The sequence below is a fragment of the Chinchilla lanigera genome, unplaced genomic scaffold (assembly GCF_000276665.1).
Source record: "Chinchilla lanigera isolate Chin_1 unplaced genomic scaffold, ChiLan1.0 scaffold00038, whole genome shotgun sequence".
Classification (NCBI taxonomy): domain Eukaryota; kingdom Metazoa; phylum Chordata; class Mammalia; order Rodentia; family Chinchillidae; genus Chinchilla; species Chinchilla lanigera.
The window spans coordinates 4,366,215-4,391,867 of NW_004955439.1; the positions used below are offsets into that span (position 1 = coordinate 4,366,215).

The 25,653-nt window shown below is 48.0% G+C and overlaps 1 protein-coding gene and 1 long non-coding RNA gene across 8 annotated transcripts in view; one reads left to right on the plus strand and one right to left on the minus strand.

Annotated features, from left to right (window-relative positions):
* The window catches only part of Synj2 (synaptojanin 2), a gene marked incomplete at its 5' end in the record, with an annotated part of 95,146 nt that overhangs the window by 60,585 nt on the left and 8,908 nt on the right, over positions 1-25,653 (minus strand). For all 7 annotated transcript variants that reach the window (XM_005390532.2, XM_005390531.2, XM_013517390.1 and 4 more), the window contains 1 exon segment: positions 3,837-3,923. In XM_005390532.2, coding sequence (XP_005390589.2) covers positions 3,837-3,923 — 87 coding nt within the window.
* Positions 19,418-21,977, plus strand: LOC102015050. The gene is made up of 3 exons (XR_261970.2): positions 19,418-19,483; positions 20,393-20,503; positions 21,481-21,977. It is a non-coding gene; the product is annotated as an uncharacterized LOC102015050 (long non-coding RNA).

Here is a 25,653-nt window from a genome sequence, read left to right on the forward strand (position 1 = left end):
TCTCCATCTGACTTCAGGACCAACTTTCATCCATATTTTGTATTTCTGTTTTCTGTTGATCACCCTAAAAGAGTATTCAGCAGTTTGCTGCTAAACTCACTATATAAGAAGACTTTCTTCTGGTTTATCATTGCAATTATTTTTACTATTCAGTTGGTCAAACAATGTAAGCAGTGCAATGTAAATAAAGCATTGTGGAAAATAATCTCTAAATGTTAAAAGTAAAATGTGTTTGGATGGCATCTCAATGACATGGATAAATGCTATTTATTGTGGAATTGAAGTACATTCTGTGTAACTTCTAGTTCTGTTTTTCATTTTGTGCATGTAATCTTGCATACAACCTTTTTCACATTAATAAATGGAAAATAGAAAAAGCTTCATTATAGAAATGTCACTCAACTCTTCAAAGTCCTTCAGAGTTAGTCCTTAAAAATGTTTTGACAAATTATTTCCAGTGGTGTCAGATGCCACGCCCATTGAGTTCTTCAGTTTCATGGAAGCAAACAATCGGCTGTTCCCTTACTTGCAAACAAAACTGGTACCGAGGTGCTGACATGGCTGAACTTGGCACTGTCAACAGTGTCTGGAGTTGTCCCTCTGTATGGCATCCTAGAGGTGGTCACCTTCTGAGTGAGGCTCATGGGGAGATTCCAGGTGAGTGCGAGGTGCCTTTCCTTCATACCATGAAGAAGGTGGACAGGAGGTGAGGACAGTGAGGACAGCAACCTGCCCTTTCACACGAGCTTGGTCTTAGGTGAATCAATTCCAGGGGAGACCTGAGGATCTGGGAATTAATCCCCTCAGAACCCCTATGTCTGTGTACCCTGGACATCGTGTGGCACAGAGGAACATGGTCCTGAGGCTCTGGACTCCTGCCCTGGACCATGCCTGGGAGGGGCAGAGGGTTTGTCTGGTCCAATAACCTAGAACCAGTGGCCTCCTCCCTCTAATTTACACTGTGTAACTCCAGGAAAAACAATTAATTATAGACTGGGGTTTGAGTAGAGTCCCTCAGGCTAGGAAGCAGAGAGACCTTGAGAGTTTGGGTTAAAGAACAGTTAAGTCCGTATAATCGTTGCAATAAATTATTTTTAATGCTATACTCGCTTTCTATGCTTTGTGTTGGGTATACATCAGGAGGCCCAGTTCCTTGGCTAATCATGGGGACTCCAAGCCCTTCTAGCTGGCATTTCAGGAAGGAAGGAAATGATTTCCCCCAAAATCCATTTCCTTCCACATTATTTTTGTGCATGTTTCTTAATTTCAAATGCAAAACCTATTTTAATATAGCTAGGTTAACAACTTGTCCCAAATTAAGAGCCTGAGGGGGGAGCCTCTTTCTTTGTAGAAACTCTCAGCCTGAAATATCGAAAGAGAGGCCACTTCCAATGCAGCTGGTCATCCTAGAAGTAGCTGAAAGGTAGAATGACAGTACTACCCAATATGCTCGAAAAATGAAAGACACAACAGAGAGCAGAGTTTTGAGTCAGGGACTTGGAGTGGGGGTAGAAAATTAAGTTACAGCCAACCACTTCAAAACCTCAATGTGAATGCCCAATCTCCATCCTTCAGATACCCCAGGGCACTCTCCTGAATGTGCTACAAATAGGCCAAAGAATCCTGACATCCAAAAATCAAACATGTTCACCATATCCAGGGAAACTTCTAAAAGCCCACTCTGGAGGGTATCTGGCAGGAGGGTTGGGGTCTTAGAGGACATCAGAAATCGGGCTGGGGACCCGATGATGATCTCTTACCATGCCCAAGCTCCAGCCAGGGTGTACACCCAAGCACTCAGCTTGGCTGGTCTGGCCAGAGCAACTCAGAGTTAATTACCTCTGTACACTTCCTGCCCCTACAATAGTCTACTAATGTGTGTACGGCCCCTAGACCAGGAGCCCAAGATACCCTGGTTCACTCTAATGATGTCTTTGGGTGCTGCCACCCTCCCAGTCGGGAACAATTCCTGGTTGCTGATCTTAGATCACACCCTAGGAAAAGTCACTGCCCCTTGGGAGAGGACAAGCATGACTCTTTCTGTCCTCCTTGGAAGCTGGTTGCCAGCCCCTCTTAGAAAGGCAGACAGCCCGGGTGGTAGAAGTGGCCCTTGGGCCATCTGGCATGAGTTTAAAATCCAGGTTAGGGCTTGAGATCAGTGTGAATTTGAGCCAGTTACTGTCCTTCCCTGCATCCAAATCTCTGTCAGATATAAAATGAATCATTCATTTATGTCTCAAAAAAGCTTGCCAGCTATAACTGTAAGATTTGACTATAAGCCATCCTGAGTGCCGAGAATTACGCTGTTTTGTGGCAGACAGAGGACGTTGCAGAAGCTGCCGATGGGTCCCTTTCAGTAAGTACAGAGCAGGGTAACTGTGCTGACCTCAGTCACTGGGAGAGTGGAATTAAATTAAAATCTTCAAACCTACACACAGCACAGAGAAACCAGCTTAGCATCATCCTTACCGTCATCATGGAGGAAGGCAACGGCCATAGGAATCTTTTGTAATCTCAGAAAGCTCACTGTGGAGGGCAAACCCTGTCCAGACTGTTGGCAGGGAGCATATTTGCATGGAAAAAGCAAGTGTTTGGAAGCAGCAGGATACGGATGTGGGTTTGGACCCAGGTGAGCCCTGGGACCCTCTGCCTATTTCCTTTACTGCACGTGGGGACAGAGATGCATCACTATGTGGGCTTATCTTTAAGACTGAGAAAGTTTACCTTCATCTAGTCTTTGGCACAGAAAGACATTTAACAAGTACATTTTGTCATGTGAGCAGTGAGGGTTTTTCCGAAACATTTCCTATTTGGAAATGATGGATGTAATCATCAGAGCTTAGGAAAAAGCACCCCATGACAGAAAAGATCCAGAAAAGTAGTAGTGACAAACACAGCACTATTCTGCCAGCTTTGGAAACCCTTGATCTCTGATATCCCGGATGTAGGAAAAGCCCCACAGGCCTGAATTTGGACAGTTCAAAGCCATTTCCATATCAGCTGAGCAGGGCCAAGAATGAGGGATGTGACCTGGACCCCAGTCTCAGCCCCAAAGGCCCCTGGGGACCTCCACAGCCAGGACACTGAGGACACAAATAGGCCTCACATGAAGCAGGTGTCTGGGGGAGGAGGAAAAACAGAGCGACTGCAGAACCAGAGGGCCCTGGAGCCTGAGGCCCAGGAGCTGCAGAGGTGGCTGGCGCAGAGGCGGCTGTGACCAACTTAGCTCCGGAGTCTCAGGCTGAGCAGGGATGTGCACGTCTTCCGGTGTGCTCTCTCCCCTTTCCACAGACCTCGCCACCAATGTTTGAGTGCAGTTTTCTTTCCTCCCCTGACTCCCACACTAGGCACTGGACAGCAGGTATGGGGTGCATTTCTCCTTTTCTCTCGGGCCGTGCCTCCTCCCTCCCAGTTCAGCTCCCACTGCAGACACACTCATGAAGCCTGTGATGTGGTCTCCAGCTTCTTCCCTGGTCTCCTGGCCTTGTCCAACTCCCTGGGCACATCTGAGAGGAAGTACAGACCCCACCCCCCGAGACAAACAGCCTTTGGAGCAGAAGCCCCAGTCAGCACTTTAGAAAAACTGAGGCCCTGGAGACTAATAAAGATGAGCCTCATCGGCACCCAGGGCTGGGAGCCACATCCTCCTCCACACCAGACAGGGGACAAGCAGGTGTCTGTCACTTCAACTTCCTCCCCATGGAGAAGCCCATGGAGAAGCAGGCTTCGAGACGGAAACATCGTACGAGATAAAGTAGTTAAAACAAATGCCCTAACTCTACGCTCCCAAATGAGCACAAGAGACACTCAGCTGCTCCCACCAAGCCGCTACTCACCAGATTTTAACCTGAGCTCCCCGAGGCAGCCGTAAGCGTCCGTGAGCTTGCCATACTGTCCCTTAATGACTTCCTTCTCTTCAGGAGCTGGGGGAGAAGCACAGGAGAGCAGACATCAGCAGCGGCTCCTGCTCACGCCCGTTCATTCACACTGCGCTTGCCAAGCTGATTCCCACCCACGCGAAAAAGAAAACGCAGACAATAGCTCGGCCCACAAACACCATGCTTGGAGGGTTTATCCTGCAAGAATCACAGAGCTGCAGGGATTCAGACCTTCCCCAAAGGCTTGTTCTCTGAAGTGCTGACAGCTTCCTGGGCGCTGGGGAAGGTGTGGTGCACCCCAGGGTGGCCAAAGGGGCTGAGGCTGCAATTTCCAGCTGGCAGTAGGCACCTTGGGCCACATCCCACTCCACCTGCTGAAGAACAGGTGAGGCATCACTCACCACTGGGGATGTCTTTCCTTCCTAAGTTTCACCCACAGGAGAACAAAACTCTCCAAGGGACCTGCTTCTGCCTGGGGGACATGAAGAGGGGGGGGCCCATGAGTGACAAGGCATGCTACAGGCCTTGCCTGCTAGGTCATTAGCAGTGATTGTCAGTGCCATGCCAAGGCACAGCCTTACTCAAAAGCAAAAGCGGAAAGCAAAATGACCAGAGAAGACCCCTTAGAAGCAGGGAGCTCTGACCTTCATCAGGATGCCACAAGACCCCAGCTATTCCACGGGCAGGGGCAGGACTGTGGACACCTTCTCCAAGCAATGCTTTAAACGAATCATCACAAAAACGCACTACATGAAAGAAGCCGGTCACAAAAGACCACAAAAATATTCCATCTCTATGAAATATCCAGAACAGGCAAATTTACAGATTCAGAAAATAGATTTATGGTTGCCAGGGGCTGAGGCTGGAAGAATAGGTGTTTGGGGTTATTACTAATAACTCTGGGGTCTCTCTTAAGGGGGACAAAAATGTTCTAAAATTAGATTTTGGTGATACTGCACAACTCTGTAAGTATGGAGTTACTAATTTTATGGGTCAAGTGTATGGTACAAGAATTATATCTCAATAAAGCTGTAACAAAAACCAATCACAAAATACATAGGATTACTAAGAATATCAATCTTACCAGACTGTAGTTATAAAAACTTTTTAATGTTATGGTATAATAATCTACATGCCTTATTATGAGCATCTTAAATAACAAAAATAAAGAAGGGGACCTACTAAGCAACTTAATGTCAAACTAGTGATGGGAATAAATGCTGTTTTGAGATTTCCTGTCATGTAAAAATATCTGTACTGGTGGCAAAGCCTTGACAAACTGGTTCTGTTGTTTACCTTAGTCATTGAAAGAAATGCCAAATCTCAGTTAGAAAATATGAAAAGAAAGCTGACTTGTCCCCACATCCAAGAACAACCAGCCTTCCAATTCCACACACAGCCCTGGAGGAGCCCTGGCGTTCAGGCCGAGAACTTGAACTGGCAGAAGGCACTTCTGCATCATCACAAAACCAGGTGAGAAAAGAAACAGCGGGCTCCTTCTCTGCCTGGTCCTTCCGAGCCTCAGAAAGAAGTCTTCCGTAGACTGCTCAGCTCCTGGAGTTCAGGAATTTCAACGAGGAACTAAGATCCCTGATTCAATGTTGAAAGGAGAAGAAATTCCAGAAAACAGCAGACCCGGTGCCCAGCCCCGAGCACAGATGCATAGGGAACACTTGGCCCTCATCGCTCTGTACTGTCTCTGCAGATGCCCACCCAAGACAGGCCAGCACAGAAAGCCCCAACAAGCATTTAAAGGATGAGCCTTACTTTAGCCATTATCTGTCCTGACATTCCAGCTGAGAAAAGCCACTGTTCCACCCTGTCTAGGGCAGACCTGATTTCTTATTCTTTTCAACTGTCCCCCTACAGCACTCCTGTACTCCTCAGACTATACCTATCCCAACAGGTTGGAAGCAGCGTCACAGTCCCCTCTCTTCCCAGCCTCAGCCCCAGCCCCAGCCGAGTCCTGGTAGCCCAGAGCCACCTGCTCCGCAGCCTGTGTGTGCCCTCCTCTTTCTCCTCCAGCTGGCATGGGGGCAGTGGGCAGGAACCTGGCTCCTACAGCAGGATCTGCCACCCCCACCAAACAGGGCTCATCTGGGTACCCTGGGGCTCGGCCATGGCTGATAGCTGGCTGGTGGCTGGTGGGGCAGACCATGAGGCCAGAGACCACTCCTCTATTTCTCCAGGAAAGATTGCAGTTAAGATGTGATTTAAAGAGAAAGGCTGGTTACCAGCAGAGCTGAAAAGGCCATCAACTTGCAAAGACATTCATGTCTTGTTATTTGCAGTAGTTCCCTTCTACAAAGTCACCAGTTCTTGGGGGACATACAGGGTTTGGTCCCTTCAAGCCTCTGGTCAACATTTCCATCAACTAAACAATATAGTTTAATGTGTGTTTCTGTTTAAAGAAGGTTTATTGATCACAAGCTGTTGATTGAATCCCATTTAACTCATGGCAAATAGCACAATAACTCAAAATAGAACGAAGCTTATCAAACACAAGTGTTCTCTCTTTAAGACACAGCATGGCCTTCTTGCATATAGAAATGCTGACAGCACTTCAACCCTCCGCCTGGGGGCCATTTTTATTGGTGATAGAAATGCACAAAATGTGGCACTAAAGAGATCTTACAGTATGAGACACACTGCGGAGCACTGATTTGCTCAGTCTCAGCTGGAACATGTGCACTGGGCAATACAAATTTTTTCCACTCCGCTCAGGTCCACAAACACCCACGAAAATGCTGTGAGTCTGGACCTTGGGATCACAGATTCTAACAAACACAGTCCGGATCCTGAGACTACAAACACATGTTTGAGAGCAGGTGAATTTACAAATATGGGGGCACAAACACGGAGGATCCTCTGAACCTGATGGAAGAGCTCAGCAAAGCCCAGTGGGAGCCTTGCTGGGAAAGTAATCCTTTGATCTGTATGGACTTATTTAATTCCAAGGCTCTTCACCTAGGGTGACACAGAAGTCCCTAGCAGCTATGGATCTTCAAGAGATATCTTTGGAGGAAATCTATATAATCTCTAAGATGTACACAATTTTTGGCACATATTTTTATCAAGCTAGGATCCATGGTTTTCAATAAAGTCTCAAAGAAGTTAGTAACTTCAAAAAGGTTAACAATAAGCTTAATAAATGAATTTTCTTCCAAATCTTGATTTTTTTGGGTTGTTTTTGTTTTGTTTTGTTGAGTAATCTAAAGATAATGAATGAAATCACAAATCTCTATGAGAAGCCAGAAGCCCCAGAACTGAGAACTAAGCAGACTTTGCTGGCATCGATGGTTACTTACAGTAAACAAAGTATCTATGAAATTAGGATTTTAGAGTTCCTTAGAAGAGGTCTAGAAAGCCACAGTTCCACTTTTTCCACTAATGTACCTCAGCAACCTAGGGCAGCTGGAGAGGCAGCATGTGAAATGATGTACTAGCCTCCTATCACAGCTGTAACAAATAACAATATTGCATGGCTTACTATATTGCATGGCTTACTAGCCTCCTATCACAGCTGTAACAAATAACTATATTGCATGGCAAATTTATGATCTTTCAATTTTGCAGGTTGGAATTCTGTTCATTTGAGTCATGGTGCTCAAATGAAGGTGTTCGTAAGTCCGAACTCCTGCTAGAGACTTGCAGAAAAGTGGAGTTCCTTGCCTTCTCTACACCTAGGGTCCACCTGCATCCCTTGGCTCTCAGCCACTTCCTCCCCGTTCCAAATCAGCAACTGCAGCACTGATTTCTGCTTTCACTTCACATCTCATTGTCTCTCTCTTGCTTCCCTCTTCCATCTTTTAAGGGCTCTTGCCAGTACATTGGATCCACCCAGTGGTCCATGATGATCTCCCATCTCAAGGTCCTCAATCTGATCACATCTGCAGGGAAGGGACTGGGATGTGAACCTCTTTGGGGCACACAGACCTCCTGTTCTCTGCCCACCCATTCAGGAAAAGTGAAGAGAAGGAAGAGGCAGCCTCTTCCTCTTAGAATCTGCTCACTGGCCCAGATAAGGACTGTCCTCTGCCACTGTCCATAAGCCCACTGTTATGGAACTCGGGACTATGTCCTGTGCCCATGGAATCCTCCTGGCCTGCTCCCTGCTCCAGGGCTGTGAAATCCCAGACTCCTTTCCTGCAAGCCAAGCGAATGGCCAAGTCCTTCCCAGCATATAGGTGTAGGTAGGCATCTCCGGAGACCAGCTAATAAATACAACAAAGTCATTCTGACCCAACAACATCTATTTCAATTCTAGCCCTTTTGCACAGCATTCAGACTCTTAAACCTCAGTGTTATCTGGTTCTCACTTGGTTAACCATAAAACAAAGAAGGCTTTGTGCATTCACTCAGCTATGCAAATAAACCTGAGCAAATCAAACAGAATGACAGGAAGCTGCAAAACAAAGCCTTGTGGTCCTGTCCACACTTCAGGGTGGGAAAATGACCCCAGAGGAAGCCTTGGAAACTAAACTGACCCCTGGCTCTGGGGAATCACAGATGGCATTGGACACCACACTCCCCCGCCACCAGGAAAATTAAACAAACACAAAGTTAAAAAAAAGCCTTTTCACCCTTATATTTAAAAACAAACAAAACCCAGCAGGGCCACCTCATCCCACTCTATTCCTGTAAATTATTGACTCTCTAATAAAAACAACTTTATCACTGACTTATACAACCCCCTAATTCAAAACAGGGATAACTCTAAACAGGCCATGATCTTCGCAGATATGATAATCAAGTGTTAAGCACTGTTTTCCCATCCTTAACAGACAAACTGTAAACAAACTTGGAGGCTTGAAACAATTTATTCTCTCACAGGTGCAGAGATCAAAACCACCTGAAACCAAGGTATGCACAGGGCCCCTCCCTGTGGTCCTGCAGGGGAGGGTCCTTCCACCGCTCCTCTGGCTTCCAGTGTCCTCTGGTGGTCCTTGGCGCTTCTTGGCTTGTAGCTGTGTCACTCCAAAGTCTGCCTCTAGTATCACACTGCCGTCTCCACCCTGCTGACTTCTCCTGCCATCTCCTACAGACAGCCCTCACGGCTGGGTTAGGGACCCACCCTACTCCCATCTGACCTCATCTTGACATCACAGCTGCAGAAACTCTTGCTTCCTAATAAAGTCCCATTCTGCAGTACTGGGGGCTAGGGCTCCAACAAATCTTTTTGGAGACACACCAGCCTGACACTTGGTAACCTGCTTATTTGGTGAGCCAGTCTTTGTGAAGCCTGGATTCCCTGCAGAGGGTCTCTCCATGAACTGCTTCTCTTTCTTCAATGCCTGGCCCTCACATTGTCCTCGGGCTTGCCATGCATCCCCTTACGCCACCCCAGCTGCAATGGCCTGGCTGCTTTCACTGCCCATGGCCGTGCTCCCAGGGCCAGGCCAATGTTACACCATACCCTAGCCCCAAACACTATATTTTCACAGGTTGGTCTGCGGGAAGAAGAAATCTTTTTTGCTTTCCAGAATGGAGGTCACAATCAGATGTGTACAAGCATCAGGTAGGTCATGAATGAATGAAGCCCCTGGAAGGGCCATAGAACACCCCGCTTGCACGTGGGGATGGACAGTTGTTGCCAGGAGATGCCAGGTGGGCACAGCAGCCAGGGCTGCCGTTTGCAAAGAAAGTAGGACACTGCTGATTTTTCAGTGTTGGCAACCAATCGGCACTTATTTTTAGCATTATGGGGGTGGATGCACACCTCTGTGGGCCGCATTTGGCTGCCCATTTGCAAATTCTGCCCCTCCTCACTTAATGTCTGGAAAATAGACAGAATATTCCCCACCTCTTGTGCTTTTTGTTTCTTTTTCTGTAGGCTTTCCACAGGACAATGATTCCAGACACACATGCCAGACACTGGGACCCTGCAGAGGAACAGGCAAAAGTCATCCGCGCTAGAGCAGAGTAAGCATGCATTTGGCAGAGAGTGGCAAAGAAGGAACATGGATAAAGGATGGACAAGTGATAGCAGGTGAGGCCAGACCTGGATGGGCAGGAGGCCTGAGTGGTGGCACTGTCCAGGCACAGGCAGGCAGGGGCAGAGGAAGGGGTGGAGCCTGCTGGGAGCCAATGGAGACAGGTGAGATCAATAAGCACAACACAGTGCTGAGGAGGAAGAGTTAAGCAGGAAAGCAGGTATGGAAGTGGGGGCTGTGCCTGTAGAATTTTAGACAGTTAGGACTGATAAGGCCTCACCCCAGGGGACATTTGAATACAGACCTAAAGGAAGTGACAGATGACCAATGGGTAGAGAGCACCACAGGCCCCAGAGAGCCACAGGCAAAGGTCCTGTGGCAGATGCACTCTTGACATGTACAAGGACCAAGAAGGAGGCTGGGGCAGTGTGCCTGAAGGCTCACGGAGGAAAGAGTGAGCAACACGTTGTACGAAGCCTCTTAGGCCACACAAAGGTAGGGGGTTTCACTCTGAGTGAGATGACAGCCACTGCTGAGCTTTGCGGATCATTCTGGCCGCTGTTGAGAACTCTAGGGGGACAATAAGGAAAGTGAGCAGACCACTTAGGAGACGCTCCAGTATCTAGGCAAGAAAGGATGCTAACTTGGACAGGGCATAGCAATGGAAGTGCTAAGAAGCCGTTAAACTCTGGAGAAGCCAGGCAGCTCTCAATCTCTGTCTGTCTCTGTGTCTCTAAAATTTCTGAAGAAAAGTACAACAGACCCTTTGTGCCCACATCACCATGTACCACCTGCTCTGCCTGCTGCCAACTCTGCCCCACTCACTTTCACTTATGTCCCCACCTACTCACCCATCTAAGATCAATGGGTCTCCAAATGTGGTCCTCATAGAGGCAGCAGCACTGAAAACAAATGACTGGGCCTCTGGCTCAGAGAGTGTGAGCATGAGCCCTGCACACCCCAGAGCCATGTGCACTGTGACAAGCCCTCGGGAGAGTCTGATGCAGACCAGAGTTTGAGAAGCTCTGCTTCAGATGACTCTGAGTGAACCCCAGCCATGGCATCATTCTACTGACTCAGGCTTCAGTAAGCTCTGAAAGATAAGACTTCAGTAAGAAAAGCTCTGAAAGATAACGAGCTCACATATGTATGTATGCACGCATGTGTCCTGGGTATTGAACCTAGAGCATTGCTTATACCAGGCAAGTGCTCTACCACTGAGCTATATCATGCCCTACTCCAACTCACCCCATCACAAGGGCTCTTAAAAACCACAGCAAAACCCATCCTTAGTGGGACAGGCCTGTAATCCCAACAGCCTGGGAGACTAAGCAAGAGGATCACAGTTTGAGCCCAGCACCGGCAATTTAGTGAAACCCTATTTACACACACAAAAGAAGTAACCACAGGACCGTCGCAGGATGGGCTCTGAGGATAGCTCCAGCGGGGCATCACACGGCCGCCATGCCACAGAGCAGCAACAGACAAGTGGGCCTATGCCAGCCACGTCCCGCTGGGTGCTGGCTAGTAGGAAGTGTCTAAAATTGTGGGGCTGGAGGGGAGCCCCTGGGCAGGGAAGGTGCTGGCTTCTAGGCACAGTTGAAGGTCAGGGCCCCTGGAAAGTGGTCAAGAAGAGTAAGAACACCCAGATGTCAAAGGGGCCCTGAAGACAAGGCAAGAAGGCATTTCCGGGAAGCTGGGGTAGCCCGGAGGGCAGAGGCAGCTGCTGTGTCTGCACGTGACTGAGAGAATCACGGAGGGACACTGGTGACCCAGAGGAACAGCTTCAGGAAAGTGGAGGGCAAAAATCTGAATGAAGCCGCAGGAGAAAATGCAGTTGGTTAATTCTCTGAGGAATTCTGTGCATGTGTGCGAGTATACATGCGTATGCGTGTATGTGGAGCAGGATAGGGAAGTGGGGTCAAAAGACTTCTCCCTGATAGGAGCACTGTGCTGCTAAGGTCAGAAACAACGTGGGAAGGGGACAGAGATGGTGGCTGGCCTTGAACTTACTATGTAGCCCAGGCTGGCCCTGAACTCTCGGTGATCCTCCTGCCTCAGCCTCCCAAGTGCTAGGATTACAGGCCTGTGCCAAACCACGATGCCCAGCAACAAATCTTCTAGCAACAAACCTTTGATGTTATGTCCATTCAGTCCTCCAAAGAGTCCCTCCTCATGTGTCTAAAAGATAGTAGAGACTTCCTTATTGTCTTTTTACCTAAAGCTAAAGGCCTAAGGAAGTGGTTTTTGTCAAAACTGCAGCTGTAAACATAATACTAAAAAATACTAGTGCTCCTGGAAGAGCTACAAGGTGTAGATCTACAAGATCTACAAGTGAGCCAGGAAAAACATTCTTATGTAATTATGCTTGCTGCCTAGACCCCTTTTCTATATCCCCAAAACCTCATAAAAAGCCCAGTTTCTTACCCTGACTGCAATGTTCCTGGAGCCCCCTCCCTCCTTCACTGGCCCTCCCTATACCACTGTCTCACACAGCAGGTGGGAGCCAGGTGGGGGCATCAGGCAGGGCTGCTCTCTGCCCTGAAGTAGAGAAGTTAAGACCTAAGGGAGGAGTGTGGTGAGAGGTAACAGGCTGAAGGGGTCATGACCCCAGGATGGACAAAGATCACAGGCAGGAGGGGACAGAGGGATGGGTGGCTCACAAAGTGGAGTTGGAACAGGTGTGTTGGCACATGCACCTTATGCAGGAGGATCCCAAGTTTGACACCAGCCTGGACAATCTTACATGACCCTATCTCTAAATAAAATGGGCTGGGAATGTGACTCAGTGTGAAGGTCCTGGGTTTAGTCCTCAGCAATGGAGCAGGGGAAGGGGCGGAGGGAGGGAGGGAGTTGGGCGACAAAGAGTGAGTCAGCAGGCTCACCAGTGTGGAGACTGAAGGTACCAAGAATGAAGATAGCATTTGTAAAATTGACAGAGGGGAAGAAAAAAACCACCAAGGAACCTGACTATGGCCTCAGGCAGGGCAGAAGGTAGCTTAGCCTCATGGTGTATATGAAGTCTAGTGTTAACAGACCCAGAGTCCCTTTCTGCAAAAGAGCTTGACCATGAGCTTGACTTTTAGGCCTGTTTCCTAGTAACTTGAGAAAAGTTGTTTATGTCAACAAGTCTTATAATAAACCTAATCTTGATTGCTAAAAGCCATGTGGACTGAGAGGCACTAGAAATAAAGAACTGAAGCCACTCAGAGACTGGAGGTGATCCAGGAAGACCCTACTTCCAGGTCCAGGGTTGGGTAGAGGACAAACAGCTGCTGCTTGAGAAGCTTCCCAGGACTGGACACTTGCACAAAGCACCACAAATGTGGCCTGGGGACTCAGGTTCTCAGGACGGAGCTAGGGGGCAAGCAGAGCCCGCAGTGGCCGAAGTCTGCTCTGCTAAAGAACCAGAACCCCAGGCTGTGCTCCTGTGCAGGAAGCAGCAGTCCAGCTCCAATTAGACCAACCACCGCATGCGCTTCTTTCTCTAACATTTTCCACCATAACGTGCCATAAGGAAATGCCAGCAGAGCCCTGCCCAGAAAAAGAAGTAGGTCAATTGAACACTGCAGACAGCCCAAGCCTGGGCACCATATGTGGCCGCATTCTTGGGTAGGATGTTTTAAACCATCTTCTTATATTTCCGGGTCTCAAAAGTATGGACTGGCTTCCTTCTTGTGCTGATCCCGAACTCAGTACAGACTAGCCGGTGGCTGTTCCTTCTGGAGTTATCAGTTTAGAGCTGAAGCAGCCCTTCAGCAAGACAACAATTTCCCTGTAGCATAGAAAGCTTATGGGAGGGTTGCTAAGCAAAGTGAAAATTCAAGCAACCCTTTGAAACAGAAGTGGAGCTCCAAGACAAAAGCCAACTGGCCAGACAGTCAGCTGCTAAGAGAAAGTTTCTGTCTTCCCTTCTGTCTCTCTCTCACCAAAAAGCCCAGGTCACCAAGTGCCCTAGGGAGGCGGACCATCAAAAAGTATTAGCCAAGCAAATGTTCTGCCTCCCACCATGCTGTGCTAAGGTTACAGCCCAGCCAAAGAAAACAGGAGGAAAGTTGAGTCTCCTGCAGCCAGAGCCAGAAAACCATCCGTGGTCAAGGGGACATCCCCGTGCTCTCCACAGCCCCATCCCGCCCGACGCTGCACCTGCACTGCTGAGGTAACCAGGCCTGAGGGGCTCCTGGGACAAGGCAGCTGGAGTGCAAGGCTCTCCTGAGTCTTTATAGTTGAGTCTTCCTTCCTTAAAAAGCGAAATCTAGCATAGCAATTTGCATTAAAAAAAAAAAAAGTGGAGAGGGAGCTGACGCCTGGAAGAGCAGAGAGAGTCCAGCCCGAAGCAGCAGCTCCTCCTGCTCTGAACAGCACTGTACCAGCCCTTCCGAGGCAGGATAGAAGAAATAAAGATAGGCTGAGACAAGAAAAATGGTAATTTAAAAACTATACTTATAAGCAAAACTGCAGCTTCGGGACATAAAAGTTACCCAAGGTTACAATACCTTTTTCCCTTTCAGGAAACTCACTCCAAAAAATCCCTCAAGATCTAAAAAGACACAACAAGCCTGTTAAATGGGGATGTGCATTTTTTCCCACAGACCTCTATCCTTGAGGAAGCAGCACTAGCAGTGGGCCGCAGAGCTCTAAACATCAAACAGATGTGAATGCCTCGCATTCTAACACTGCCTGCCTGCCTAGGATAAAAGAACTAGAGACAGGTAAAAAGGAGGCAAGGAAAATCATAATTTAAAATCTAAAAACTGTAGCTTCAGGACATGGCCTGGTTAAATTTTCTTTTCTTTCTTTTCTCTTTTCTTATCTTTCTCTTATCTACTTTTTTTTTTTTTTTTTTTTTTTTTTTCAAAAGAAAGCCATATGGTCAAGCAAGACTGGGACCCATCCCAGCAGTAGTCGGTCACAACTGGTAGAGGAAAAAAAACTAGAGGAGCTAAGAGGCCTCTCACCTGGCTCCATAAGTAGCCCTGAGGAGCCTTTGCTGACCTTGACATATATAGAAAGAAAGACAGATGGACAGACAGACAGATACATTTTGATTAACACAGGGCTTACTCTGACTTGATCTTAAACACTCTGCAGAAAAGTATAGGATAATAGTGTAACCAGATCTCCAGTCCTTGTTTTGAGGCAATGAAGATTTAAGCCTACAAAACAGCAAAGGGCAAGTGGTGGGGAATGGCCAGATGTGTGGGTATCAGAAAAAATAAGACAGAAGCTCTTCGCTCGTCAGACAGGGGTGCTCTGGAAGGTGGGCACTGCAGATGTTTAGGTCTTTGGGGTTTTTACACAGTATTTGGGACCCGTGTACATGTCCATCGCAGAAGAGAGAGATGCTCCTGGTCGCAGGTAGGCCCTTGATGTCTGGAAAGCAAGCGGCTTCATTTGTATTTTACTTCCTCCAAGATCTCCCACTTGGTTAAGGAGCTGTTCTTTTGTCTCTTGCATTTTATTAGGCCCTGATGGTCTGGCATGCTAATTTACTTAAGCCCTGACTTTTAGTTTAGTTTAAATTAACTATTTAGGACCTGCGCCCTATCTGCCTAGATTTCCCTATCTCCTGGCTTGCATAGTAATATTAAATGCAAAGGCGAGATGTAAAAGGGGTGCCAAACACTATACCAGCCCCTACTGGCAAGCACCTTTAACATTCTGGCCTATAGTCCCAAAAGTCTTGATCCCAGTCCCACTAGTCCTTCCAAAACTCCGTCCTTCAGTCTCTCTTAGTATATTCCCATTCCCATTTTAATGTATTTTAAAATACCCCCAGGTAAAGATTTAGTTTCTTGTATAGGTGTGCCTCTAAAATAACAATGGCAACACAAATAAATTTTCCAGCCACTAAGCCTTGTTACCTTTGTGGTAGGAACTAACTTTCTGTTATCTACTCCAGACTTTATATGTTTATATTATCTAGAGCAAGTCACTATAAAAAGCCTTCAAGTCTACAAAATGCATGCCAGATACAGGTTCTAAGCACTATAGTAAAAAAAAAAAAAAAGTTATGGTCCGATGGGCACAAAAACATAAATATCTTTATTTAGTGTATTCCTTCACTGTTGTTATTAAAATAGGAGGATATTAGGTTGCTTGTCGACAAAACAAGGAGTCTGTATGCTCTTAAACTCCACTTGTTATATTTGGGTAAACACTTCAAAACAAATAGAGGTTAATATCAAAAATAAAAGGTTTATCTCAAATACTACCTAATATTTTTCTGCCTTGTACAACTTTTTAGAACCACTATTCCCCAAGATTTTAATTTTAATTTTGGGCTCTTGCTTATTTAACATGGCTATAAGATAAAGTTTAAGCTCCAATACCTTGCTAACATTCTTGTCCTCTTTTCCTGACTGTCAAAAGATGATGGTTTACCAAACAACAAAACCCATCTTCTTTTGAAATCAGGCTTTTGTTCCCTGGCTAGGTAGGGTCAGAGTCCCGCGTCAGCTTGAAGCAGTTACAAGAAAATAGAACTTCTGCCCCTCTGCACCCCTTACTACAAATAAGGGATCAAAGTGTTTTAGGGCAGTGAGTAGGACCAAAGAAATAGGTAAAAAGGAGACAAGGAAAATCATAATTTTAAAAATAAAAACTGTAGCGTCAGGATGCAAGCCCAGGTTAAAATTTTTTTTTTCTCCCAAGAGACAATAAGCAAACACAGGCAATTCCTTTTACCTCCAAATGGGCCTCTTTTACCTGGGACTGGATCACTTCTTTTCACCTTTAAAATAGGCCTTTCCCTGTGGGTGGGCTATAGTTCTAACACTGTGATAATTGTGATGGCTGTCACCTATGAATGGGGCACCAACTGTTACCCCCAGAAAGAGCTGCCACCTTTCATCTGTTAGTTGAATCCCCTTTTTCCATCGATTCACAAGTTACACAGATTTCTACTCTTAAATCACCCATAAATATATCAAGCCCCAGATTACCACATGCCTCTCTCTGGAGGATCGCATTCTATTTCTATGAGTATGTACTTTAAAACTTGTGCTTAATAATCCCTTTAGGCCTCTTAGTGATGTGTCCCAAAATTTTTTTCTTGCTACAATGGGAGTCAGTGAACCTGCAACTTATTCTGCAGTTAGGGTGGTTTTGTAGTTTGGGGTTTTGCAAGGGGAACAATACCATACAAGACACATATTTGTAAGATTATTTTATGATAACCACCCAAACAGTCATATACAAAGAGTGTAGGAAATCTGTCCACATACTAAAGACCAAAGAATCCAACTGAGGGCCTGGATCCCATGGTAATGTCCTACATGAGTGCAGGTGAAGACCTAGAGCCCACAACAATGCCCCTCTGAGTCCAAATGAAGGCCAAGAGCCCACAGCAATGCTTCATGCAGGCCTGTTTCACGGATCTGTGCTGGAAAGGCCCAAAGCAGTGGTGGAAACTAGAAAGTCTGTGCCAGTGGGATGATCTATTCTACCAGGCTGAGGGATCTGCACTGGAGTCAGGAAGTGACACTCAAAATAGGAATCAGAGCTCCCCCAAAAAGTACCACAGCCATCCTCAGCAGCAGTGAGGTCCCAACTCCTCCAAAGATGAGAAGAGCTAGGCTCCTATCAGCAAAGCCAAGTTGACAAGCTTCTCTAGAAGTGTGAGCAGTGCATCATCCTCCCCTCCGGAGCCAGGAAGCAATGCTCAAAGTGGGTATCAGAGCTCCCCCAAAGCAAACCACAGCCATTGTCAGCAACAGTGAGGTCCCAAGCTCCTTTGACCATGAGAACAGCTGAGTTCATCAGAAAAGCCAGCATGACAAGCTCCTCCAGGAAAACCAACAGCTTCCAACAGCTGCCGACAGCTTCCAACAGCTCCCAATGGCTTTTAAACTTCGTCTGCAGTTCTGCCTCTTATGCTGCTGGCAACAATCCTCAGGGGGGCCTCCTACACCCAGCACCAGGCTGGTTCAGTTCAGCTGGGTGCTACAAGTTGACCACCAGTTGTTAGTCCACCACAGGTGGATTTAGCTTCCCATTTCTGCTTTGGGGACCTTCTCAGACCTTGTCCAGTGACAGTCCTGGCAGGCAGTAGGAATGCATATCATAGATCACTATCACAAGACAGCCCCAACTCAGATCATACCGTGCCCCTTTATTGCAGGCCCACACTCTTGTTCTATCCTGAGGGTGAGTTGAGACCCCATCTTCTCTTCAGGTGACTTTCTTGGACCTGCTTCGTTGACACCCCCCCAACCCTGTGCATGTTCTCTCTGGGCACTGGAGCAACGTGCCTTCTTTTTGTGGCCGAACACCCAGCTCAGTTCTAGGTCTTCAGTCTCCCCAGGGAGTCCACCTGGATCGAGGCTTCCATCTGTCTATTCTGCATGCGAGAGCTTCTGCTCCTAGCTACTTTCCAGCTGCTCCATCACTGCTTCCTGCACAAACCAGCCAAACCAGTTCCCAGTTCGGTTCTTCCCCACCTCTTCTTCCTAGCTCAGGAGATTCGTCCCCACCTCAGTGCCTCCTCCCTGTCTGCCCAGCAGTACACACTCCCTCCTGAAGTGATCCTCCCACCCCTCCGCGTGTAAGATTTTAGGGAGCTGGGGAGCCTGAGGGAAGAGGGGTCACAGTCGCATTCACACACTCTGGGAAGCTTGCCTTCCAGGTGCCTGGGACACTGTCCTAGATCCTGGGGGGAAACAGGCAGCGAGGAAGGATTCCAACCAGGAGAACAGAGCACTGCAAAAGGCAAAGGAAGAGAACACTGCGGGAAGTAGGTGTGAACACTGGGAGTGCCAGGGGTGGACCCACAAGGCAGAGGAGTCCCAGGGGCCTGGAAGCAAGGTTTCAGAGGAGCCCCCGGACAGAAGCCAGGACGGGACAGCCTCAAGGGAGAGCGAGGAGGGAAAGCTAATACAGCAAGTAAGGACCGCACAGACAGGACATATGAACAACACGTGACAACATGTGACAACACGTGTACACGAGCCCTCACGTGGGGGGCCAGAAATAAGGGCTGAGTCACTCCCCTCCTTCCCTCCTCTCTTCTCTCCTCCCTTCCCCTCCCCTCCACTTCCTTTCCTTTCTTTTTTCCTTCCTTCCTCCTCCTTCCTCTTTCTCTCTGTCTCTGTCTCTGTCTCCGTGTCTTGTGGTACTGAGCCCCAGCCCCAGCCCCAGCCCCAGCCCTGTTGGGTCTCAAAATAAAAGTTACCGGGCCTGAGTTCAAACTTGTGATTCTTCTGCCTCAGTCTTCCACAGTACTGGGACTACAAGCAGAGAAAATTTCCTCACTGTCTCACTGTGTAGTTCAGGCTGGTCTTCAGTTTACTGTGTAGCCCAGGCTGTCTTCAAACTTGCAGTGATCCTCCTGCCTCAGCTTCCCAAGTGCTGGGAAACAGATGTGTGCCACCACGCCCAGCAAAAGGGCATTTCTTAACTTGAGATATGGTGCACTGGTGGACATGGCCTAGTTAGGAAGGAAAGGGGGGACCCTGTGGGAATGAGATCCTAAAGGTGAGGGGTTTGGGCCTGGCAGAGGGGTACAAGAGGGCAGTCACTGTGACGGGAGGGGGGCAGTGCCCACAGCTGAAGAGCCAGTAACCAGGTGAGAGTTCTCTCTTACTTACTTTCATTTTCTCAGGGAAGCAGGAAGCAAAAGCACTAGATGAGAGGGAGTTGGTGCTGAGGGCTTGGGAAGATGTGAAAACTGAGGTAAGGCTTGAACAGCAGGGAGAATTCCCACTGTTGAGTCCCTTTCTGGCCACATTGGGCCACATGAGTGTGTGCAGGGGGTAGAAGGGGCTGCGTTTATTTGGGGCGGGGACTTTGCTAGCGAGTTTGAAGGAGACAGACAGGTAAAAAGGGTAGAAGGTGTAAGCAAGCATCCTTATACCCATGGCCAAGAACCAAGCAAGAGAGAGAAGGAGGAGAGGACAGGGAACCAAGAGCCAGTGGGAGGTACATATAGGTCCACGCGCCAGGCCTGAGTGAGCTTAGGACAAACTGAGCAGGGCCCTGACAGAGCGAGTGGGATGAAGGAGGCAGGGGCAGGGGCTGAACTCATCCTCTGGGGTTGTTTCATCCATGGGAAGCCCAGGCGCACAGCATGAAGGGAGAAGAGGCAGAGGCTGCCTTGAGGCGGTCAAGAGGTGCAAGGCCAGCAGGGAAGGTGGAGCGTCCTCTGCATGTGACCTTTCCTAGGGTGGGCACCGAGTGGAACAGACCAAGAAGACAGTTCTCACAGGAGGTGCACGCTTCCCACTGAGGGAGGAGGAACACTGGCCAGGGCCGGAGGACAAGGTAGCCACCACCTCCAGGGAGAGCAGCCCCAAGGCCCTGTGTTGGGGATGGGGGTGCAGGTGGAAGGAGAGGTTGAAGGAGTGGCTGACAATGCAGAGTTTGACTGAAGACCAGGGCATCGCTCCAGAAGGCTGGGGGAACCAGCAATCAACCAAAGTCAATTCCTACGTCATATTTTAACCCAGAACCCAGAAAATAGGCCATAATTCATTTTTCAGGCTTCTCTGATTTTCCTTTTTCTTTTTTTACTTCTTATGTTGTCTGATGAGAAAATTAGCCAAATGAGCAGTGTAATTAGCCCTGCATGTTCACCTCTGTCAGGTACACTGTGAGGACTGCCAGACAGGGCTCTACCTGGGGTTCCCGGCAGCCCGCGTCTCAGATAAGCACAATGGCAAAGGGCCTACGTGAGAAGAAGGAACAAATGACCAGGTAAACCCTGAGAAAACACATGAATTAGGCTTCATTATTCAACTCTCCACACGTGCATACTTTGGGGCATCCTGTCCCTTACTCTTTCCGCCTCTTTTTCTACCTGTGTCTACCGAACTGCAAAGGCCAGAGCTAGGGAGGCCAAAGCAGGAGTCTGGGAGAACATCTGAGCTATTTACCACAAAAGGGCAGAAGGAATCCTCTCAGACAACCCTAGTTTCCAGTGTTTCACTGATTTGGAAACAGCTTTCTCTGCTTTACAGGCCAAAGGCTTTCTGTCATGGAGTCAGCATTTCCCGCCAACAAAAAAAAGGCCTCTGGGCTGGGTCAGTATATGGCACAAGAAGCTTAATCATGTCACAGCAGGGATTCCCAAACTGTGTCCCCAGGGACACGGGTGTACCCTGAGATGTGTTCTATGAACTAAAGTTCAACAGTGTCGGAGAAACACTGAGCCGAGCAGTGCATTATTCAAGGCCTCGGACCTTTCCCCTACTAACAGGAGTGCAGGGGAACATTCTGCAAGGGGGCTTCAGGGTCCAGCCCCTGACATCCTTGGTTCTAGAGTGCCTCTTTGGGGGACTTCAGCCTTTGCAGAAGGAGCGCTTTGCCTGCCTCTGACGCCTGTCCCGGACATCTGTTTTGTCCTCCTAAACCCTGGCCTTTTCAGATTGGATGCCTTACCTGCCCCACACCCACTGCTGCACACTGCAGCCCCCCCACCCCAAGCACCTGAGTCTTGCCTTGATGTTCCCAGCCCTGAGCCTGCAGCTCAAGGTCCTGGCTGGAAGCTAAGCACGTGTGCTCCCTAAAGGGCAAGTCCAGCCTGGGCTTGTCTGGAGGCCTGCGGGGCCCTGGGGAAGTCTGTACACCAGAGAACCAGGGAAGGGGTCAGGCCATGGGGAGGGAGACAGATGCAAGGGCCCAGCTGCAGGCCCAGGAAGGAGGGTGGCTGACCAAGTAACTCTGTCACTCAGGGCCTCTGCTCAACCCTGCTCCATGCCTGAATCACAGGAAGAGACTGCCAGACAAACGAGGCAGAAGAGAGCTTCAGCCTTTACCCCTCCGACCGTGATCACACACAGACAGCTGTACTAGGCAGAGCTGGCTGCACCAGCGCCATTGTTTGGACCATTTGTACTTTTCCTTTTGAGAATCATTTATTATATCCCCCGCCAGTTTTTCTTGTTGCACTATGTGTCCTTTGTGATCTGTAGGAGCTCTTTTGTATGCCACGATTTTCCATTGTTGGCTCTTTACACGCTGCAAAGGGTTGTATGCAGTTTCCTTCTGGGAGGTTGCTTGTATTCTGAGTGTTTTGTGATATATAGAGCTTTCCACTTTCACAAAGTCAAATCTATCAGTGTGACAGAGTGAGGGGCAGGCAGGGGCCCCAGGTGCTCCCAGCACTCCATCTCTAGATCCAGCTGCTGCTTATGAGGGTGTGTGCACTTTGAGTGTGCCCACTTTTCTATTTCTGTATTACAATAAAAATGTATCTTAAATCTGTCCATTTCTTCTTTTCTGGCTTCTGAGTTTTATGCTTTGCTTAAAGTGTTTCCATATTATGAACCTGTGAAAGCATCTCCTATTTTTTTTCTAATACTTTGAAAGTTGAAATTTTTTATATTTAACTCTTAACTGTCTCTGGGATTCATTTTAATGTATAATATAATGAAGGTTTCTAACTTAATCAGTATCCATTGGGACAGTTATGATCAAAGGCTTAGCAAAACTTTTTTTCCTTTTTGCATGAGAATTCGACATCTGCTTAATTCTCTGGTTCTGGTTCCCTGGTGCTATGGTTTGAATGTGGTTTGTCTTTGTCCCCTAAAGGCTCATATGCTGGAAGCTTGGACCCCAGGGTGGCAGTACCAAAAGGTGGTGGGTCCTTTAAGAAGTGGGGCCTAGTGGGATAGGGAGAGGTCACTGGGCCATGACTTCATGAAGGGATTAATGCTGGTCTGAGGGAGGAGATTAATTCTCTCAAGAATGACAGTGAGTTGTTATGAAAGGTTAAGCCTGGCCCTCCCTAGTCTCTTGTTTCTACTCTCTTCTCTGTCTCTTCCACCATGTGATGCTATCTGCCATGTCATGCTACCAGCACAAGACCCTCGCCAGAACTCAATGCCAGCACCACACTCCTGGACCTCCAGAATTGTGTGCTTAACAGCCTCTTTTCCTCATAAAGTAACCAGCCTCAGGTATTTTGCTATAGCAACAGAAAGTGAACTAAATCACTTAAAAGCCCCACACAGGCAGATTGTTGACTGTTAAAATTCAAAATGGTTTATGCTAAGTATGACCCTGACTGACAAGTTGCCTATGGAGAGGAAAGGTCTCTAAGTGAGTAATAAACCCTTGGCAGGATGCCAGGGTTAAAGCCTCTTTGGGTGTGGTGACTTTTATAATGGGGCAGATCCTTTTTGTGAGCCCTGGAATCCATGTATATAGGGATTTTATGAGGGAGCCTGGCTCTTGTGGGGCATGAGGCTTTAAACTGCAGGAGGAGCTAGTTACTGTGTATCTATGAACTGCGATGAAGCCCACACACTCCTCAGGTCAAGGAGCCATGCTGGCCCCGTCCTGATGATACACTGATGTTCCTGGCCACCTCCTTTCTGAGTCAGTGTGCCAGGTGTGGCTTGGTCTAAATATCCGCCTGAATAAAGCAAGAGCCCTGTTAGGTCCTCTACTGGTTAACTGCACCAACATCATTGAGCAAACATCAACCTCTCTTCCCAGCTGATTAAATCCACACCTTTCTCATAGACAGAGTGATCCACTGGCATGAGTCTACTCTGAGGCCTTTGCTCCACTGTGCTGACCTGTGCTGACAGCCAATACCATGGTCTGGGCTTCATAAAATGTTTCACTGTCTAGCAGATCAAGTCCATCCTTACTGATGTTTTTCAGATCTCCTGGGCTGGGTTTTGCCTTTCCTTCATCACTCTCAGTGTTTACTGAGCCTTTTCCCACATCAGGCAGTGCTGAGAGCATAGTACTGAGTACTGAGCATGACATACGATGCCTCTGGACTTGTTTCTTGGGGCTGCATAAAACTGGTTCTCTCACAGTTCTGGAGGCTGGAAGTTTGAACACAAGGTGTTAGTGGGCCAGTCTTCCCTTTTATAGCTTCTGGTGGCCACAGGCACTTCTTGCTTCAGACAGAATCACTGTCTGCCTCGGCCTCCGTGTGGCCGCATCCCCGTGTCTGTCCTCCCATGGCGCCCTCCGCTGTATGTGTCTGTCTCCAGTCATACTGGATGAAGGGCCCAGCCTGCTGTGGTGGGAAAACCCTGCTCATCTAAAGGTATATCTCAACTGCATCTGCAAAGACCCTACTTCTAAATAAGATCACACCGGCAGGCACTGGAGGCCAGGGCGTCTGTACATCTTTGGGCAGGGGGACACAATTCAGCCCAGGAAAAGGTGGGAGATGAGGTAGGAGAAACAGGGAAGACAGCACAGGTAAGGCGGTGCAGGCCTCCACCTGCGTACTGCATGGGGACTCAGGGAGACCCCAAGAGTGGCAGCCAGGGAGCAGCTGCTCAGAGGCTGCTGCACAACCCAGCAGAGCATGGGAGGTGGCTGGATGCTGAGGAAGCTGAGTGGGCGGGGTGCACAGTAATTTTGAAGGTAGAGTGGCCGGGCTTGCCGGGAGGTAGCCGGGACTGAGGAACAGAACAGACTCAGGATGAATGCCGGCTTTTGTCCTAAGTACTTTCGTGGATGGCACTGCCAGGAACCGAAGCAGGAGGAATGGGATCAGAGTAAGTTTGGGTGTTGGGGTGAGTTCCAGATAGACTTCTAAATTTGCCTGTTAGGTTCTACACAAAACTGCTGTTGGAACGCCACTAGATTTTACTTACAGATATTTGCATTGGTTGGGAGAAGAGAACAGACATCTTCACAGTGCTGATGGTCCATCTTTCAATTTTTTCTTTTTTGAGACTCGGTTTCACCATGTAGCCCAGGCTGGCCTTGAACTTGTGGCAATACCCTTGCCTCAGCCTCCCGGTTTCTGGGATTACAGGTATGCACCACCATGCCCAGCTGATGGTCCATCTGCAGAGCAGGGTACAGCTCTGATGGGTCAGGGCTTTAGTAATGTAATGTAATGCTTGATTGACTGATTTTGGTGGAATTGAGGACGTTGGCACAGAGCTAAATTCCCAGCACAAGAGCTAGATCCTATAATAAATTTTTAAATATTTACCATACATTTTGATCACACCTCATATACTGCTGGGCAATATCATCCTAAAAGGCTGTTTCTATGGCCTTGCTGGAGGAAGAGGCAGGTGACTCTCTGAAATGAAAATGCAAGATTCTGTTGCTCCATACCAGAGACACACACTCCAACATGGAGTTCCTTCTCGCAGCTCCACTACTGGCCCCCATGCTCCCATCCAGATGTGGCTGTGACCACACACCGACCTCAGCCCTTCCCCTCCTGGTGGTCCTAGTGCAACGAGAAGCAGAAGCCAGCCCGCTGATGGACCGTTAGTAGGGCCTGGCCCAGGCCTGGGGGGCAGCAAGTCCCTATTTCCCAATATTCCTTTCCTTATCCACACCACTGACATCAAAACAAACCATCCCCACTGCAGAAAATGACTGACAGCGAGTGTCACTGTTCTGTCCCCAGAGCCCACGAACACATGAGACAGCGTCCTAATTACTCATCTCTGCCAGGAGGCTCCAGCTGGGTACCACTGGATCTGGCAGCAAGAGCTGCAGAGAATGGTGGCCTCTTCCTCTTAAAGACAGTTTTTCCAGCAGACAGTATTTATCAGTCACTGCTGAAATCCCTGGTAAAGATAGCTTCATGTAATGTATAGTAGGCTAAACAGACAGATTTTTTAAAAGACTGCACATTCTGAGAAACACACAAAGCCCCCACCCTAGCTAAAGCACAGGACAGTTATTTTTTAAAATGCTATGCAATGTAGGGTTTAAGAAGATAAATGGCTGTTAATAAGAATCTGCTAAACAGCCATGGAATCAGCATAGTTTAAGGTACATTAATATATTACCTTGTGTTCCTAACTTAAGCTTAAATTGCTATTGCTCTTTGTAAGTTTTTTTTTTTGCTGATAACAGGAAAGCAGCACAATCAAGGAAAGATAACCTCATATATTTTCATTAAT